The following is a 14,330-nucleotide window of genomic DNA, read 5'->3' as shown; positions in this document are numbered from 1 at the left end:
TCTTGCTTCTAACCTTTTACTTACAAGGCACTGGTATTTCTAATTTTAAAAGTTAATTTGACTAAAAAAATTTTTTTAACTAGGCTCTCAATCTGAAAGAGAAGTCACATAATTCTGACTAGGAAATTATGCCATCATTATCATTTCTAAATTTAAAAGTATACATACATTTTAACACTGGAAGGTATTTATGAAAGTTTGAAATTAGAATAATTATTAATTATATACCCCTTGTTGAAATAATCCTTGTATTATGGATTTTTCCATTTTTGAATCTTCATCCATTTTTGAAACAAAAGGAGCAACTTGTTCCTGGGCAAATTTTTTAACTGTAGGGGAAAAAAAAACCACTAATAAGTCTTTATTATAGAAATCTGGCACGTATTAATTTAAAAAAAAGAAAAAAGGAAGACTTAAAATTAATGACAAAAATTCCACTCACAAACTTAGGAGAACACCTCCGAAAGTCCTGTCACAGGCCGTGTGATCTCATACCAAAGGCCACGTCGTGACCCGGGGAGAACTCTGGTGAACCCGGGTTCACTCACCTGTGCTCTTTATCATCATCTCCTCATCCGTAAATGTTTGCAGAGGGGCGAGAGGTAGTCCATTGCTTGTCGCTTTGAGCTGAGCTTCTGACTGAGAAGAATTTAGGGCATGAGGAGGAGTTTTCCAGGAAGACAGGCAGCTTGGGAAGTTTCTTCGTAGCTGTGGGAACAGTCGCCACTGGGTAATGAATACACGCATGCGCGCGAGGGCAGAAAAGCCCGTCGAGAGGAGGGAGCGTCAGCTGCTTTGGGAGTTACCTTTACAAACCCACCCTTCATAACTTCTTTCAGCAGATAAGAGAGACTGGCCTGGCGCGTTAAGATTCACCATCCTGTGACCAAAAACCCAAGCTGGGTTATCAGGGAAGGAGCTGTTCTAAAGGAATACGTCTCCCCACATAATTACTTCTTACCTTCGAGGAAACAGAACGTTCCAGGTGGAACTCATTCTTCAAATGACACGTTTCTGTAACTTCTTGGCTAGGAAAACTGGACTCTAACAGTACTGACTACAGTGAAGAGAATTCTCTCGTGGGGCAGGGATGTGTGAGGGCCCGGGGACAGCTGAGGGAGCTGAGCGTCCCAGCTGCCCTGCCTGGCTGCAAGGAGCTCTGCTTCTTGGGTTTCTGTGGCCAGTGTTTTTTTTTTTTTTTCTTCAGCTTCTCATTAATTAGTACCAGAAGATACAGGTTAAGAAAACGGGCTCCGGAGTCGGAAAGAACTAGTGTCAGTCTGGCTGCTTACTATGTGATCGTGAAGTGAAAAGTGAAAGTCGCTCAGTCATGTCCAACTCTTTGTGAGCCCATGGACTATACAGTCCGTGGAATTCTCCAGGACAGAATACTGGAGTGGGTTGCCTTTCCCTTCTCCAGGGGATCTTCCTAACTCAGGGACCGAACTCAGGTCCCCTGAATTGCAGGCAGATTCTTTACCAGCTGAGCTGCAGGGAAGCCTAAGGATACCGCGCTGGGTAGCCTTTCCCTTCTCCAGCAGATCTTCCTGACCCAGGAATCGAACTGGGGTCTCCTGCATTGCAGATGGATCTTGGGCAGGTGGTTTTTAACCTCTCTGTTAAAATCTCTCAGTCTTAGTTTCCTTCCTTATAAAAATGAGGAAATAACCTTTGGAAAATAGGGATAATAACCGTGTGGAAGCAATCCACATCAAGGGTTTAACATGGGATCCACTGTATAGTAGGAGTTCAACAAATGGTAATGACTAACTCTGCTCTAAGCCCTAAGAACACAGCAGTGGTGGTCTAAGAGAAGCAGTTAGGGTTGTAATTCAGTGTAACTGCAAGGCTAGCTCCTCCTGCCATTAGTGTGTCCCCCTGTCACAGGGTCCCAAGTTCTTCAACAACAAATCCATTGTTGACCAGAAACAGAGAGAGGCCATCCGATTTCAATGAAAAGAGAGAGACGCCATCTGATCTCAAATGCTTGTTGTAAGTCTGTTCTCTATGTGTGCATCTCCATTGCTGTCCTGCAAGTAAGTTCATCAGTGAAGTGAAAGTGAAGTGAAGTCGCTCAGTCGTGTCTGACTCTTTGCGACCCCATGGACTGTAGCCTACCAGGCTCCTCTGTCCATGGAATTTTCCAGGCAAGAGTACTGGAGTGGGTTGGCATTTCCTCCAGGGGATCTTCCCGACCCAGGGATCAAACCCGGGTCTCCTGCATTGCAGGCAGACGCTTTACCATCTGAGCCACCAGGTTCATCAGTACCATCTTTTAATATTCCATATGCATGTGTTAAGAGGGCGGAATGAATTGAGAGAATAGCATGGAAACAGATACATTACCATCAGTAAGATAAATAGCAGCGGGAGCTCAACCCAGTGCTCTGTGACCACCTAGAGGGGTGGGGTGGGGTGGGAGGTGGGAGAGGAGTTCAGGAGGGAGGGGACATATGTATACCTGTGGCTGATTCATGTTGATGTATGGTACTTTGGCCACCTCATGCAAAGAGTTGACTCATTGGAAAAGACTCTGATGCTGGGAGGGATTGGGGGCAGGAGGAGAAGGGGACAACCAAGGATGAGATGGCTGGATGGCATCACGGACTCGATGGACGTGAGTCTGAGTGAACTCCGGGAGATGGTGATGAACAGGGAGGCCTGGTGTGCTGCGATTCATGGGATCGCAAAGAGTCGGACGCGACTGTGCAACTGAACTGAACTGAACAAAATATTATAAAGTAATTACCCTCCAATTAAAAAAAAAGTGAAGAAAAAAAGTACATAGGATATCTAGTATCACCTCTACCTGGGAAGAACCCAGAAAATGCTAGGCAGACGGAGGTAAAGAGGATGAGAAGGAGCACAGACAACCGTGGCTTGGGATGCAGGGAATCCGACGTCAGGTGTAGGGGTAGTAAAAGATAGGAAGTTAAATAAATGGATAAGTGTAAATTGCATACATGAAGAAATTATATGAAAATGCCATTCAACCACACATAATTACACACCATGAATTATATTGCTATGTAAATTAAACCTCAGTGAAGCTGTTAAAAAAAATTAGTGTTTTCCTTTCAGCCAACAAAAATTAACAGAATATACTCAAGATCTGCCAAATGCCTGAGAGCACATTGGGACAGAGTTCACCAGTTCTGAGAAGCTGAGGGCACTGTCAGGACAAGACAGAGTTCATGGAACAGGAAAGAAACAAAGTCAAGCTTTGCAAAATTAAAAAGCAAATGTAAAGTTGAGGGGAAAAAAAAAAGCAAATTAGGCAATCTGACTAAGCCCACAAGGCATAGCCAGCCCCCATTAAAAATACAGAGGAAGGAGTAGCACTTTCACAAAAAAAAAAAAAAAAAAAAAACCCCAGGGGACCAAATTCTTCTTAAAACCTGGAGAGAGGGGTCTCTCCAAGATCACCTATTGTCAAAAGGGAAGGGCTCCTATAGAGTACATTTGACCACCCCTATTGCTGTCAAACTGCAGGGGATATCTAGTTGGGTACACCTGTCCAGACTAAAGCTTTTGCCCTCAGAAACCCGGCAGGTCACAACAGAAAATAGTATACCTGTAAGCCAGAAGAAGCTCTGAGATACCTGTTCAAAAGACAGGCACCATCAGACAGCTAAGAAAAATGATTTAGTGGGTTGGCTCCTATTTGAAGACTTACAGGAAGTTGGAAATGCTCTTGTTCCCTTGGCTGACGTGGTTCTTGACAACTGTCTGACTCTTGATACTCTTCTGGCAGAACAACTACTTCCTGCTGCACTTGGATCAATGTGCCAGAGCAGATGAAAGTTAATATTAAGGAAATACAAGCCTAGGTTGTATATTGTCACCCTGCTTATTTAACTTATATGCAGAGTATATCATGCGAAACGCTGGACCGGATGAAGCACAGGCTGGAAACAAGATGGCTGGGAGAAATATCAATAATTTCAGGTATACAGATGACACCACCCTTATGGCAGAAAGCGAAGAGGAACTAAAGAGCCTCTTGATATCAGAAAGTGAAAGAGGGGAGTGAAAAGCTGGCTTAAAACTCAACATTCAGAAAACTAAGATCATGGCATCTGGTCCTATCACTTCATGGCAAATAGATGGGGAAACAATGGAAACAGTCCGAGACTTTATTTTCTTGGGTTCCAAAATCACTGCAGATGGTGACTGCAGCCATGAAATTAAAAGACACTTGCTCCTTGGAAGAAAAGCTATGACCAACCTAGACAGTATATTAAAAAGCAGAGACATTACTTTGCCAACAAAGGTCCATCTAGTCAAAGCTATGGTTTTCCCAGTAGTCATGTATGGATGTCAGAGTTGGACTATAAAGAAAGCTAAATGCTGAAGAACTGATGCTTTTGAACTGTGGTTTTGGAGAAGACTCTCGAGAGTCCCTTGGACTGCAAGGAGATCAAGCTAGTCCATCCTAAAGGAAATCAGTCCTGAATATTCATTGGAAGGACTGATGCTGAAGCTGAAACTCCAATACTCTGGCCACCTGATGCAAAGAACTGAGTCATTGGAAAAGACCCTGATGCTGGGAAAGATTGAATGTGGGAGGAGAAGGGGACAACAAGGGATGAGATGCTTGGATGCTATCACCAACTTGATGGACAGGAGTTTGAGTAAGCTCCAGGAATTGGTGAAGGACAGGGAGGCCTGGCAATCCATGGGGTCACAAAGAGTCAGACATGACTGAGCAACTAGACTGAACTGAACTGCACAAGCCCAGGCAGAGAGGCTTCAACTGAACAAGCCCAGGTGATATTGCCTCCCTTATCAACATTAAGGAAGACCAAAGTTAACCAGGTTCCTTCTCTTTTTAGGTCTTTCAATGGCTATTGCTCTCCTTTACATCCCTTGCTTGTTTAACCTTTTGGTTAAGTTTGTGTCCTTTTGGCTCCAACAGCTTGATGTAAGGCTCATGGTGGCTCAAGGAACTCAGCCCATTCCAGTGGAGAGTGGCCCAGGTCCCTACAGGTCCTTGGAACAGTCAGAGAGGGACTTCTATACCTCTAGGGTCTATGGTCCCTGTCTAGTAGGAGGAAGTTTCAGAAGAAGAGACCTTCAACATCTTAAGAACAACAACGTAGAGTCTCTCAGTGGGGAATGAGACAGGTCTGGGATCTGGGACCCTTTGCTGCACTGCTGCAAAGCTTATACCTGAACAACCTCTCCTCCAGCAATAAAATACAAAGAAACTATATGGGATGAAAAATAACTGCCTGCATTTAGCAGTTAGGGCAGATTCTGGGCAAAAGATACAAAGAGACCAAAAAACCCAACTGCCATGTCTGAAGAGCCTGGAGCAAAAGCATGCCACAGCACACACCACCACCTAAGGGATGGGCAGACCACCTAAGCAAGCTACCCTCCTACCTGACCCCTGGACACATCCCTACCCTTTCCCATATAAGGAACAAGCTCAGCCTTCCTTGGGGTGCAGAGCAAGCAAGGGAACCTGTTGATTTGTTCTCATACACCCCCACCCTGCAGCAAGAGTCCCACTAAAGCCTGGCCTGAAAAAAAAAAAAAAAGCCTATGTAGTAATACATTGCAATATATTTTCTTAATAGCTTTGAGTGCTCACTGAAAACCTTATTGATAAAAAGAGGAAAAAAGAAGCAAGAGTCACCATGTCTGACATCACTGTTAATCTCGCCTACATAGGGGTTAGTCTTTGCAGTTCTGTGCCTAAGAGTACATGCAGTCTGCTCTGGGTTCTCCTGGGGAAAAGAAATACTGGCCAGTCAGGGGAAAAAAAATGTGTCCATCTCAATTTTTCTAGCTGATTCTGTTTTGAGAATTAGGAGACAGGTAATTCAGGGCAAAGTTGCATGGACCTTTTTTTTTGTCTCATTAAAAGACAGAGCTGAGACATGAAGACTTGGGACTAGATAAAAGGCAGGGGGAAGACACCGCTTTCTGACTGTTGAAACAGACAACAAGAATGAAAACACAGGACAAGAAGGAGTCAAGTAAGAAATGCAAATATGAAGGGGCTCCCCACTCGGCCTCTGGGGGGTGGGGCAGGGGAGTGTTGCTAAGCAGCAGAAGGAGACAGTGATCAGCAGTAGCAGGCACAAGGAGGGAAGAAGAGTGGGAGAAGGGGAGCTGGAGGTGAGTGTGCGTGCGCTTCTGGTCAGTGGCCAGATGGGGCCCTCAATCTATATTCGAATGAATGAAAGAATGGACCAAGCTACGTTCTCCACAGAATGCTCTGGAATCTTGCCTATTACATGTCAAAAGCTGTAATACACTGCCCACATTTCTTATTTCTAGGGGAGATTTGCTTCACTAAACCCACTACAGAACTCACTGTACATCACCTTCTATCAAAGCTGCTCTTCAGCAGAAAACCCAGCACTGAGAAACTTAAGATGCCAGGGGTCTTACTGCATCCAGTTTTCCCCACTGACACAATTGTGACCCCCTTAGTCTCAGTATTGCTACTGATAAAGTATATGACTGTCCAACCCATAGCAGTTACTTTAGACACAAGATAACAGGGGCAAACGTACTTTTAAGAAGTGGTGTATATAGACATTTCTCCAAAGAAGCCATACGGATGGCTAACAAACACATGAAAAGATGCTCAACATCACTCATTATTAGAGAAATGCAAATCAAAACCACAATGAGGTACCACTTCACACCAGTCAGAATGGCTGCGATCCAAAAATCTGCAAGCAATAAATGCTGGAGAGGGTGTGGAGAAAAGGGAACCCTCCTACACTGTTGGTGGGAATGCAAACTAGTACAGCCACTTTGGAGAACAGTGTGGAGATTCCTTAAAAAATTGCAAATAGAACTACCTTATGACTCAGCAATCCCACTTCTGGGCATACACACCGAGGAAACCAGAATGGAAAGAGACACATGTACCCCAATGTTCATCGCAGCACTGTTTATAATAGCCAGGACATGGAAACAACCTAGATGTCCATCAGCAGATGAATGGATAAGAAAGCTGTGGTACATATACACAATGGAGTATTACTCAGCCGTTAAAAAGAATTCATTTGAATCAGTTCTGATGAGATGGATGAAACTGGAGCCGATTATACAGAGTGAAGTAAGCCAGAAAGAAAAACACCAATACAGTATACTAACACATATATATGGAATTTAGGAAGATGGCAATGACGACCCTGTATGCAAGACAGGGAAAGAGACACAGTTGTGTATAACGGACTTTTGGACTCAGAGGGAGAGGGAGAGGGTGGGATGATTTGGGAGAATGACATTCTAACATGTATACTATCATGTAAGAATTGAATCGCCAGTCTATGTCTGACGCAGGATGCAGCATGCTTGGGGCTGGTGCATGGGGATGACCCAGAGAGATGTTATTGGGAGGGAGGTGGGAGGGGGGTTCAGGTTTGGGAACGCGTGTAAGAATTAAAGATTTTAAAATTTAAAAAATAACAAACTAAAATTAAAAAAAAGAAGTAAAAAAAAAAATAAAGACCATCTGAAAATTAAAAAAAAAAAAACTAAATGGCTAAAAAAGGCTAAATATTTGCTCTAAGAAGCAAATGCAGTGTTAATATTGCCTTGCAATTTATTTTAAAGAAATAATTTAATTGCCTTATTCTAAACATAAGAAAATGAATTACAAAATGGATTAACAGTGCCTATGTAAAAATTTGGTTTAAGAACCAAGCAGAGGTGGCCAGAGTCAGAAGCAAGAGAACTATAATGCGGTACCTTTAGTCCCAAAATAAGCTTTCAACATGTAAAGGGTCATAAGAAATACATTTGTTTGTAAAGTAAAGAGAGTTTGATATATATACATTTTGCTCTCTTGAGCAACAACTTAATCGATTTTTGCTCCCTGATTTCAAGTTGAACTGATTTTCCCTCTTAGATCCTGCAGATGGTGACTTTCTAGCCTGGATAACTGTAGAAATGAAAAGAACCAGTTTGAGTCCTTTCAAAGACATTTTATCCACCTTAGTAGTTTTCTTATTGTTTACCTGGATCAGTTAATGTAGTTCAGCTATAAAATGAATGTGTAAAAACAAGTAACATCTCTGGCATGGCAAATAGTTAATCACTTACTTAATGCTAAGAATGCATTTTATAGTCACCAATTGTATTTTTTTAAAGGAAGAATAAAGTTGTTTTTAAAACATTTCATCTTAAGGAAAAGACTGAGAAGTGTGAACAGCTTACTAACAATGTCATAGGTACATACTATAAGTCTTTATCTTTAAAAAAAAAAAAAGAAGTGGTGTATGAGTATAGGAGATTACTGAAGATATTCATCATAAAATAGTGGCTGTATATGCTAAGTGAGTGGAATCCATTATAAACCAAAGCATTGAAAGATAACACCTCTCCTTTTGGGCAGGAAAAAAAAAAAAAAAAGATTTCCTTTTAACACAGCAGTTCTTAATAAAGGAGATGTCTCCTTGCCGAGCCTTTAACAGCTCAGCCTAAGGTTTCCACGATGATTTTCAACTGCCCCCTGCCCTTCAGTGTTGACCTCAGCCTCTGCAATTTGGTGTCCACTCCATCAAAATGATTTTCCACGGTTATAACCCATTGCACCACATCATCACATTTTTTTGTATAGAGCAGCAATTGCTAGCTGAACGGAATAATGGTTATTTATACCTTGCCAAATACTTTTCGAAGCTTGAGTCTGATCTGTTTCCTACTCAACTGCCCAGAGTTCTGCTGCGCTCAGAAGTACTAATGATCAAATCTGGGGTCTGCAGGCTCCTACAGGCAGAACAACAAAGCCCATGAAACATAGATGGGGGAAAACTATATTTTATTTCACTAACCTCTAACTGGAATATTAGAGAGTATGCTAATATTTGATTCAGTTCAGTTCAGTCGCTCACTAGTGTCTGACTCTTTGCGACCCCATGAATCATAGCACGCCAGGTAATGCTAATCAAAGAAATCTGCATTCTTTGATCATGAATGTTGGCAACAAGTTACAGTTGTTATCATCTGTGACTGTCACCAAAATAAATCACAGATACCTTTACATCAGTTGAAATATTGTTGGGAGCTCATCACCACTTCAAAATTATAGTTGTTATCCAAACTTCTGTCAGCTCTTACTTAAGAAGCACATATTCTTGTATCACAACATAAGGTATACGTATCACTTTTATGGTAACTGATTTCCTTTATGATCCTATATATTTTATGCATTTTAAAACATTTTGAGAAAAGGTCTATAAACGCAACTACATTTCTGTCTACCTTCCACAAACAGCACAAAAATGTTTAAGAAGGCCCAACTGCCGAGCGTTCTGGTGAAACTTGTTTAACTCATTGACGGAATCGCAGCCCTTCTCTGCTACGTTCTAGCTAACAAAGTGGTGTTGGAAACATCCTTCAAGTGTTTCGGTCAAGAAGCTTTCACACATCTGAAAGGTAAAAAGGAAGACAGAGGAGAGGTCTTTTCCAAGGACACGATCGGATACAACAAGACCTTGCACCCCCGTACACAGCGGTTCCCTCCACTGTGCCTCCCTGACTCTCCTCCCTGTACATGTGCCAGAATCTCTTTTTTTTTTTTAAATTCCACTAAGCGCCAGACTTCACAACAGTTCATTCCAGCCAGTTTTTCTTGTATGAACTTCTGACAATGAGAAACCTGGCTATGGGCTCATAATCTAGGATGAATTTGCTTACTCAAATGTAGCACATACATGAAATCATTTCAGAACACACTACACCATGAGAATCAAATTAATCAAGGTGCTTGAGTCCAGTTCTGTCTTTAGCCCCATGTACCCAGTCAAAACCTTTGACTGTGTGGATCACAACAAACTGTGGAAAATTCTGAAAGAGATGGGAATACCAGACCACCTAACCTGCCTCTTGAGAAACATATGCAGGTCAGGAAGCAACAATAAGAACTGGACATGGAACAACAGACTGGTTCCAAATAGGAAAAGGAGTACATCAAGGCTGTATATTGTCACCCTGCTTATTTAACTTATATGCAGAGTACATCATGAGAAACACTAGAATGGAAGAAGCACAAGCTGGAATCAAGATTGCTGGGAGAAATATCAATAACCTCAGATACGCAGATGATATCACCTTTATGGCAGAAAGTGAAGAGGAACTAAAAAGCCTCTTAGGAAAGTGAAAGAGGAGAGTGAAAATGTTGGCTTAAAGCTCAACATTCAGAAAACGAAGATCATGGCATCTGGTCCCATCACTTCATGGCAAATAGATGGGGAAACAGTGGCTGACTTTATTTTTCTGAGCTCCAAAATCACTGCAGATGGTGATTGCAGCCATGAAATTAAAAGACGCTTACTCCTTGGAAGGAAAGTTATGACCAATCTAGATAGCATATTCAAAAGCAGAGACATTACTTTGTCAACAAAGGTCCATCTAGTCAGGGCTATGGTTTTTCCAGTGGTCATGTATGGATGTGAGAGTTGGACTGTGAAGAAAGCTGAGCGCCGAAGAATGGATGCTTCTGAACTGTGGTGTTGGAGAAGACTCTCGAGAGTCCCTTGGACTGCAAGGAGATCCAACCAGTTCATTCTAAAGGAGATCAGTCCTGGGTGTTCATTGGAAGGACTGATGCTAAAAGCTGAAAGTCCAATACTTTGGCCAACTCAAGAGTTGACTCATTGGAAAAGACTCTGATGCTGGGAGGGATTGAGGGCAGGAGGAGAAGGGGACGACAGAGAATGAGATGGCTGGATGGCATCACTGACTCGATGGACATGAGTTTGGGTGAACTCCGGGAGTTGGTGATGGACAGGGTGGCCTGGCGTGCTGCAATCATGGTGTCGCAAAGAGTCAGACAGGACTGAGCAACTGAACTGAACTGAACTGAACCCAGTCAAGACTGCTTCTGAAAGTTCTTTCTTCACCCCATCTCAGCATGGTTGTGTGATTCACTTGTAATGATTCTGAGACCAATTCCAACATCTGAGGGGCTTCCCCACACCAACGAGCAACTTTCCAGCACCAACTGAGGGTCCTTCTATTCAACTTGATTTTGACACTACAGACCTGTGAAAGCAGCTCTTCGGCCCCTTTCCTGTTTCCCCATTTCTGTCTTCTTCCCTTCAGAGAACGTACTTAAAGAAATGAGAGCACAGAGCAACCTAACTCCTGACTTAACACTCTCCAGAATGCACACCTTGACTTGCCTACTCTGCTAATTCTTTTCCAAGACTAGCTGTATAACCCCAAGAGAATCAGCCAGTCTACATACAATGGAGAAGGAAGCAGAATCCAACTTTCTGCCTCAGGGATTCACTGATATTCTTCCCCTCTTTTTTCTCCTCTTTAAAAACTGTCAGGGCTGAGCAGAATCTTTGGAGGTGGTCTCAGGACATGAACCCACCTTTCCCCCAGATTTCCAGCTTTTCTGATTAAAGCATTTTTTCCTTTTTTCTGACATTTGCCTCTTGATTATTGCCTTTGAGTAGCAAGTAGCCAAACCTGAATTCAGTAACAGATTTTGGTATCCAACGTGGGGCTGGGCTCTGCATTGGAGCTGCCAGCTGCAGTGACTTGCCCTTAAAATGGTGCGTCATAAAACTGCTTAATCTTCAAGAAGATTCAAAGAAAGGATTTTTTGACAACTGCAGGTTTTCAATAACTTTTAAATCATACTGTTGAACTAGTTAAGATATACAAAAGGTCTAATGGAAACTGATTTCATAGAACTGTTAAAAAGAAACTAGTTGACTTGAATACACTGATGAATATGGTTATAATTTTTTGGTTTTGTAAAATATTATTGGCTTTTAATCTTACTTTCCCAGATATGAGGAAAACCTTTCCCCTTAAGCTAATATGATTGACAGCAATTTGGTAAATTATACATTTGTCAGCAGACTTGAAACATTTTTTCCTCTCCACCTGATCCCTCCAGAGACTGAAAACGCTTACGTTCCCAGCAGCTTTATCAGGGAAATTAGGAAGGCCACATCTTAACAGGTGCAAAAATCTCACAGTATTTTGGGGATCTCAAAAAGCAAGGACTTCACCTAAATCCATAGCACAAAAACATATGACAAGCCCTTGGTACTTGGTATGGTTTTCCTGGCCGTGAGACTCCTTATGAAACATTCTAGCACAGCCAATTTAAAGGAGCCACTATGATCAATCAACCAGATTCAGTTTACAAACAAGTTTAACCTTAATTTGGTTATATTTGATTAAAACAAGGATAATTTTAGATAGAGACGTTTCAATGGATATCCAATTCTGATTCTGTTGAGTTCAGTTGTTCAGTCATGTCCAACTCTTTGGGACCACATGGACTGCAGCACACCAGGCTTACCCATCTATCACCAACTCCCTGAGCTTGCTCAAATTCATGTCCATTGAGTTGGTGATGCCATCCAGCCGTCTCATCCTCTGTCGTCCCCTTCTCCTCCTGCCCTCAATCTTTCCCAGCATCAGGGTCTTTTCAAATGAGTCAGCTCTTTGCATCAGGTGGCCAAAGTATTGGAGTTTCAGCTTCAACATCAGTCCTTCCAATGAATATTCAGGACTAATTTCCTTTAGGATGGACTGGTTGGATCTCCTTGCAGTCCAAGGGACTCTTGAGAGTCTTCTCCAACACCACAGTTCAAAAGCATCAATTCTTCGGCATTCAGCTTTCTTTATAGTCCAACTCTGACATCCATACATGACTACTGGGAAAACCATAGCTTTGACTAGATGGACTTTTGTTGGCAAAGTTTCTTTAAAAGATGCTGCAAAGAGTAACTTTTGATCTACATGATTTCACGTCTGTGCATTTTACTTCTACCTGCAGGATAAGAATTCTCTAGCAAAGGGCAAAATAAACTCAAAATACTGATGAATTTTTCCTTAACTGCGCTTTGCAGCAGTTAAACCATTCTCCCTCCCATTAACAAATATATCATGGTTCCTATGTCCCTAGCATCTTGCCAAAACAGCTGGTAGGCCAATGTTTAGGTCTCTGCATGCCTCTCATAGTTTTAAAAAAAAACAAACAACTTGTGTCATACTGTTCTTATACTTGTCTTCATTTATAAGTCTGCACACAGTGTGATCACTCATCTAGAGCCAGACATCCTGGAATGTGAAGTCAAGTGGGCCTTAGAAAGCATCACTACGAACAAAGCTAGTGGAGGTGATGGGATTCCAGTTGAGCTATTTCAAATCCTAAAAGATGATGCTGTGAAAGTGCTGCACTCAATATGTCAGCAAATTTGGAAAACTCAGCAGTGGTCACAGGACTGGAAAAGGTCAGTTTTCATTCCAGTCCCAAAGAAAGGCAATGCCAAAGACTGGGCAAACTACCGCACAATTGCATTCATCTCACACGCTAGTAAAGCAATGCTCAAAACTCTCCAAGCCAGGCTTCAGCAATACGTGAACTGTGATCTTACAGATGTTCAAGGTGGTTTCATAAAAGGGAGAGGAATTAGAGATCAAATTGCCAACATCTGCTGGATCATCAAAAAAGCAAGAGAGTTCCAGAAAAAAATCCATTTCTGCTTTATTGACTATGCCAAAGCCTTTGACTGTGTGGATCACAACAAACTGTGGAAAATTCTGAAAGAGATGGGAATAGCAGACCACCTGACCTGTCTCTTGAGAAACCTGTATGCAGGTCAGGAAGCAACACAGACTCATTCCAAATTGGCAAGGAGTATGTCAAGGCTGTATATTGTCACCCTGCTTATTTAACTTAGTGCAGAATACGTCATGAGAAACGCTGGGCTGGAGGAAGCACAAGCTGGAATTAAGATTGCTCGGAGAAGTGTCAGTAACCTCAGATACGCAGATAACACCACCCTCATGGCAGAAAAGTGAAGAAGAACTAAAAAGCCTCTTGATGAAAGTGAAAGAGGAGAGTGAAAAAGTTGGCTTAAAGCTCAACATTCAGAAAACGAAGATCATGGCATCCAGTCCTATCACTTCATGGGAAATAGATGGGGAAACAGTGGAAACAGTGGCTGACTTTATTTTTCTGAGCTCCAAAATCACTGCAGATGGTGATTGCAGCCATGAAATTAAAAGACGCTTACTCCTTGGAAGGAAAGTTATGACCCATCTAGATAGCATATTCAAAAGCAGAGAGATTACTTTGCCAACAAAGGTCCATCTAGTCAGGGCTATGGTTTTTCCTGGGGTCATGTATGGATGTGAGAATTGGACTATAAAGCAAGCTGAGCACTGAAGAAATGATGCTTTTGAACTGTGGTGTTGGAGAAGACTCTCAAGAGTCCCTTGGACTGCAAGGAGATCCAACCAGTCCATCCTAAAGGAAATCAGTCCTGGGTATTCATTGGAAGGACTAATGTTGAAGCTGAAACCCCAATATTTTGGCCACCTGA

The 14,330-nt window shown here is 42.2% G+C and overlaps 1 protein-coding gene across 5 annotated transcripts in view; it reads right to left on the bottom strand.

Moving 5' to 3' along the window:
* The window catches only part of ACADSB (acyl-CoA dehydrogenase short/branched chain), a 36,923-nt gene that overhangs the window by 16,517 nt on the left and 6,076 nt on the right, over positions 1-14,330 (bottom strand). For 4 of the 5 annotated variants that reach the window (XR_011252014.1, XM_069566783.1, XM_069566786.1 and 1 more), the window contains 2 exons: positions 549-708; positions 229-329 (listed from right to left, as the gene is read on the bottom strand). Coding sequence is in view for 4 of the 5 variants with exons in the window: in XM_069566783.1 (XP_069422884.1) it covers positions 229-329; positions 549-708 (261 nt within the window). In the remaining variant the exon portion in view is untranslated. Of the gene's footprint in view, positions 1-228; positions 330-548; positions 709-961; positions 1,179-14,330 lie in introns of those variants that run through there. The other variant, XM_069566785.1, reaches the window with a different exon arrangement.

This window comes from Ovis canadensis, chromosome 22 (genome assembly GCF_042477335.2).
Source record: "Ovis canadensis isolate MfBH-ARS-UI-01 breed Bighorn chromosome 22, ARS-UI_OviCan_v2, whole genome shotgun sequence".
Classification (NCBI taxonomy): domain Eukaryota; kingdom Metazoa; phylum Chordata; class Mammalia; order Artiodactyla; family Bovidae; genus Ovis; species Ovis canadensis.
This window is presented reverse-complemented; position numbering and strand designations above follow the sequence as displayed.